This window comes from Dendrobium catenatum, unplaced genomic scaffold (genome assembly GCF_001605985.2).
Source record: "Dendrobium catenatum unplaced genomic scaffold, ASM160598v2 fragScaff_scaffold_390, whole genome shotgun sequence".
Taxonomy (NCBI): Eukaryota; Viridiplantae; Streptophyta; class Magnoliopsida; order Asparagales; family Orchidaceae; genus Dendrobium; species Dendrobium catenatum.
In genome coordinates this window covers 3,045,212-3,050,846 of record NW_021318852.1, presented here as the reverse complement: position 1 = coordinate 3,050,846, position 5,635 = coordinate 3,045,212, and the positions used below count along the sequence as shown (strand labels likewise).

At 41.0% G+C, this 5,635-nt stretch overlaps 1 protein-coding gene across 2 annotated transcripts; it reads right to left on the bottom strand.

Annotated features, from left to right (window-relative positions):
* Positions 1-3,227: 3,227 nt before the first annotated feature.
* On the bottom strand, positions 3,228-4,885 carry LOC110116473 (E3 ubiquitin-protein ligase Os04g0590900). 2 transcript variants are annotated; one of them, XM_028693977.1, is made up of 2 exons: positions 3,825-4,885; positions 3,605-3,763 (listed from the first exon to the last, which is right to left on the bottom strand). In XM_028693977.1, the coding sequence occupies exons 1-2, from the start codon at positions 4,617-4,619 to the stop codon at positions 3,749-3,751; spliced, it is 810 nt and encodes a 269-aa protein (XP_028549810.1). In that variant the 5' UTR covers positions 4,620-4,885; the 3' UTR covers positions 3,605-3,748. The 2 variants fall into 2 exon arrangements, with proteins under 2 accessions (XP_020705698.1, XP_028549810.1); XM_020850039.2 differs by having other exon boundaries at positions 3,228-4,878.
* Between the last annotated feature and the right edge of the window lie 750 nt (positions 4,886-5,635).

The following is a 5,635-nucleotide window of genomic DNA, read 5'->3' as shown; positions in this document are numbered from 1 at the left end:
TTGCCGAGGAGCTTGACGTAGTCCATAGATCGCCTTTCGAAGACGGCAAATGTGATTCGGATGAGTTGAGTCCTCGAAACCTTTGGGTTGTTTCATGTAAACAAGCTCGTTGATTTCGCCGTGCAAGAAGGCATTTGCCACATCCAATTGGCGAATTTTCCATTGATGAAATAATGCCACCGTGAACATTATTCGGATTGTGGGTAGTTTTGCTACCGGGCTAAAGGTATCCCTGTAATCAATACCGAAAGCTTGTTGATTTCCCTGTGCAACTAACCGAGCTTTGTGTCGTGCGATGGAACCGTCCGAATTATACTTAGTTCGATACGTCCATTTGGAACCAATGACTGAGGCGTTGGGAGGAGGGGAAACAAGCTCCCACGTACCCTGTTTCTGGAGAGCAAAGAATTCCTCTGTCATTGCCTTGCGCCAATGAGCATGTTTATTGGCTTCGGTAAAAGTTGTGGGATCAGTTTGATGTTGTCCATGATGCAATAGATTTAGCCTTTGGACCGGTTTAAGGGATCCTGTTTTGGCCCTGGTAGTCATATGATGTTTGGGTGGAGAGACGGACATCTGTTGAGATACAACGTGATGAGGATGAGTAGGATGCTGAATTGTGGCCGGACTCCTGATATCAGTTGTCGTTCGGTCAGCAGTTGATCGGAACGAATTGTTGAGCTGCTTCTTATGATCAATATTATTCAGTATAGACGACGGAATAAGGAGGGGGTGTGGAACCGCATTGGAGTTGGGAGGTTCTTGGACGAGCCTGTTAAGAAAAGGAAAGGATTTCTCATTAAATCTAACATGTCTTGAGGTAAAAATTTTGTTTGTTATTGGATTTAAACATCTGTAGCCTTTCATAGTGTCAGAATATCCAATAAAAATGCAAGCAGAGGATGTCGGAGAAAATTTGGTTCTCTGAGTTGGTGGTAACAATGGAAAGCATTCGCATCCGAAGATTCTTAGGTGTGCATATGAGGGTCGTATATTAAACATCCGTTGCAACGGTGAGAGCTGGTTTGTGATAACAGACGGGACCCTGTTGATTAGATAAGTAGCAGTAGAAGCTGCTTCCAACCAGTAGGACATGGGAAGACCAGCATTTTGTAGCAAGGTTCTTGTGGACGTGATAATATGACGATGTTTCCTCTCGGCGATCCCATTCTGTTCTGGCGTATACGGACACGATGTTTGATGATGAATGCCGGCATTCTTGGTAATGGCTCGGAAGTGATGATTTACGAACTCACCACCGCCGTCCGTGCGGATTACTTTGAGTTTGCGGTTGGTTTGCCTTTCAATAAACTTAACAAAATTACTGAAAATATTAGGAACATCAGATTTGAACATAAGTGGGAATATCCAAACAAATCGCGAGAAATCATCGACGAAAATTATATAGTAACGAAAACCTTGATGTGAGGGAACCGGAGAGGGTCCCCACACATCAGAATGAACAAGTTCAAGAGGAGCTTTAGTACTACTAATAGAACGTTCAAAAGACAATTTATGTCCTTTACAAGACATACAAGAGTTACAAGAAAAACTATTAAGTGGTATTTTTAACGCGGGATTTTTATTCGAAATCCACTGAAGAACTTGGTTATGTGGATGTCCAAGCCTACAGTGCCAGGTAGTATCAGCTGAACGAGTAATGGACAATGCCGTGGAAGCTGGAGGTATTTGTCGCTGTTTTGCTGGAATCTTGTAAAGGCCGTTGCTACAAGGTCCTGTGAGAATGACCTGATTGGTCGTCCGATCCTTAAAAACAAAACCGGTATTATCAAACGTAATGGAAATCGGGTTATCTTTAACTAGATTTGAGATAGAAATCAAATTATAAGACAGGGAAGGAATATGCAATAAACGAGATAGAACAAGCTTACTGGCCGGGGTTGGAAGGATCCCAGAACCCGTATGAGCTATCGGGATGGATCTTCCGTCCCCAATAGTAACCGTGTCATTGCCATTGTAGGTATTGTAGGGAGCTAGACTGTCCAGATTGTTGGTCATATGAGATGAGGCGCCTGAATCTAAATACCAATCAACGCCCGAATGACCGTCAGATTTCGCCACTAGAGCGTTGGTGTTCTTTGATGAGCCTTGAGACGGAACATAGTTAGCATTGAGTCTGTGCCAACACGCATCTGCCTCGTGACCTTTCTTTTTACAGATTTGGCATAGAACCGCAGGTTGAGAGGAGGATTTATTTGAAATATTTGTATCATGATGTTGCCGGAGTCGACCCCGACGGCCACGACCGCGAAATGAATATAAGGCAGATTGAGTGTCTGGATCTTTGGAAAATTTGAGAGCAGTCGATTTCAAGTGAATCTCTTCACTGATAAGAAGAGCGTATAGGTTGTGCAGCGTCATCGTGCCTTGCATCGTGCGAATCGTGGTTGTGAAAGCTTGATATGCCGGCGGAAATCCATTGAGGATATAGATCATAATATCTTCCGAATCAATCGATGATCCTGCAGAGGCGATCTGATCCACTATTTTCTTGACTTCTGTGAGATAATCGGCCATAGACATGGATTGCATCGAAATATTGTGGAGCTCATTTTTGAGCTGAATGACTTTGGAGCGGTTGGAGGATTGAAACCTCATGTGAAGGGTCGACCAGATTTCTTGAGTGGATTCCAAATGAATCACATAGGGTAGAACGGCCGGCGAGATAGTGGAACACATAGCCGTTGCAAGATTCTGATCAATGACTGTCCATTGATGCAAATCTTGATTTGGATCCATATTTTCGCTGGTCGATCGGGTTTCAAGAAAGGCAGCAAAGCCATTCGCCTTGAAGAGTTTCGCAATTTGCGAACTCCAGACGGGGAAATTATCCGCTGTAAGAGAATGTGGAACAAGAAACTTAAGATTTGAGATTACAAACTTCAGAGATTGAGGGATGACCGGAGCGGGCGGCTTTTCGCCGGAGGTGGCCGCAACCGAGGAAGAAGCGGAAGCTGATGTCGCCATGGCGAGAGCTCAGAATCTTGCGTCTCTTGATACCATGAAGAATGTTAAGAACCGAGGAAGAGCAATAGAAAACAGTAAAAACCTTTATCAAATATCATCTTCCTTACAGAATACCGTCTCAGGTATATATAGAATTATAATACAAGTAATAACATAACAGTACAAAGCATTTAACTTATTTACATATATATCCTTAACACTATCATCATATACAGAACCAACTACAAAGGGAAAGTCGATTTAAAAAAGCAAACTTCTGCATCTCTTCATTGCTCAATTTGCAGAGAAAACTCAGGCGATCAACACACCAAGAAAAGAGAAAGGAAAAACAATTCAAATCGAAGAAAAAAGCAGCAAAAAGAGATTTCAGCTTAGTATCTGCATTTCTGTACAGATTCGCTGATCAAAGTCTCCAATATACAAATCCAATAACACACAAAAAAAAAGATAGAGAAGAAGATGAAAACATTCTTTACTGTTTCAGATCAAAAATCTCAAAACAAATCAAAGATTGCTGCAAAAGAACTCAATCATTCTGCAATTGCTCAAACTGGAAGTAGAGAAGATCTTCCCCTTCCTTGCCTGTTAAAGAAAAACCTTCCACTTGAAACTGATCTCTTCATACGCACAGTACTCATAACACAATTCAATCCCCTGCTTCTTCCATTGCCGCTGTTCTGCTCTCTTTCCCTCCGCCTCCAAGTCCCACCTTCTCCAACAAGTCCACAGTTCTTCGCCACCATGTACTCTTCCTCCATGCTCATTTGAAGCACATCTGCAATTGAAACCCGGTTAGGATACTCCGCCGATGATCCCATAGACAAGCACCGCCTTACCCGCTCTGAATCTTCTTCCCCAATTTCCGCCGCATCAGTTCCATGATCTGTTCCTTCATCTTCTTCGTTTTCTTCTGCTTCTTCTTCTTGTTCTTCTTGCTCTTCTTCTTCTGCTGCTTCTTCTTCTTCTTCTTCTTCTTCTTCTTCTTCTCCACTTCTTTCTGCATCTTCTACGATCATGACCATCTCTTCCTCATTCCCATCTAGCTCCAGCACTATGTTTGCTCGGCATAGAGGGCAATTCGCGTGAGACTTGAGCCAGGTGTCAATGCACTGCAAGTGGAAGGCATGACTACATTTAGGAAGCAGCCGAAGGCTTTCTTCTTCCTTGAACTCTCCAAGGCAAACAGAGCAGTCAGTTCCATCTACCAGGCCTTCCTTTCTCTTATACCTTAAAACTGTGATCTTGTTGATGAGGGCTTCCTCAAGTCCATTAGAAGGCAACACATGCCACTCCTCATGGCGGACGGAGGCGGCGGCGCCGCCTCCGCTGTCTTCTTCGTAGTGGAAGGGGCGGCGGCTGAAGGAGAGAGAGGCGCAGTTCTTGGAGACGAATGTGTAGTAGCTAACTAAAAGAAGAGCGCTTGCAAGGATGGCGATGATGGATATGACGAGAGGTGAGAAGGTCGTGCTGGAGGAGTCGTTGTCAGCGCCGGCGAGGGAGAGAGGAGGAGGAGGAGAGAAGAGGACGTAACACCATTGAGGGCAGTATATGCTGCAGAAGCCTTGGGAGCAGTCTCTGTTTATGCTACCGTCGTAGGGAAGCCATCCCTGCTGGTTGTCGACTGTTGCCATGGAAGGAGGCAGGGAGGTTGTTAGCAGGCGAGAGATTTGTATTTCATGACTGTTTTTTTTTTGCAGTTTTGTGGGGTGAATGATTAGGGGGAGTCGGAGGATTTAAGTGTTTATTTATTGGGAATCGGGAGGATTGCTGTAGTTTAGACTGTGGAGAGAAGAATCTTCTGAGAGCTTGAGAGCAAAGCAAAGTGAGGAAGAAGACTGCCTTGGGGCCTCTTTCCTTCTTCTGCACTTTTTTTTTTTAATTTTATATTTTATTATTGAACATGCTGATTTAAAGGATCTATATTTAATACGATTATCAGATTTTTTTTCCTATATTCCTTATTATCTAATTCATACCAAAAATAGCTCTTCAGGATTAGTGAAGGGATCACATTTGTGTGCATACTAGAATTAATTGGCCTATTTTTTAAGAATTTTTTTGACTTATTTTTAATAATCTATATGTCTACTTTAATACATTAACCTCTACTAAAAAAATGTTTTTGATATAATCAAATATATAAATTTGGTGTTAGCTCATTTCATAAGAATATGTGATTCCGCAAATAATAAAATATCGGGTAAAATATCATCCACATTGAAATTAATTTTCACTTAGTACCTAAATGTAATTAACAAAAGTTTTATTTGAAAATAAAGATTTATATGAATTTTAATGTAAAGAAATCTAAATAATAGCTCCAAAAATTACTAATAATGAATGTTAACTAAGGTTTAGTTTGGGACATTTTTCTTATTTTTTTTCTAAAACAATTTTTCTATACAAAATTTTTTTGTTACTAAATATATTCTTTAGAAATCAGTAAGAAAGCTGTTCGAAATGAAATCTAAATAGAGTTTTCAATAGAGGAAGAGACAAGGGGATTAAATTTTATCAAGATATCTTCAATTGGTAAAAAATAGTTAATTTTATCAATTGAAATGAATGATTTTTTTATAATCAAATTCAAAAGTATCCTTTACTAATATCTTGAAAATAAAGAGCAATTGATTTGCAAAACAAAATC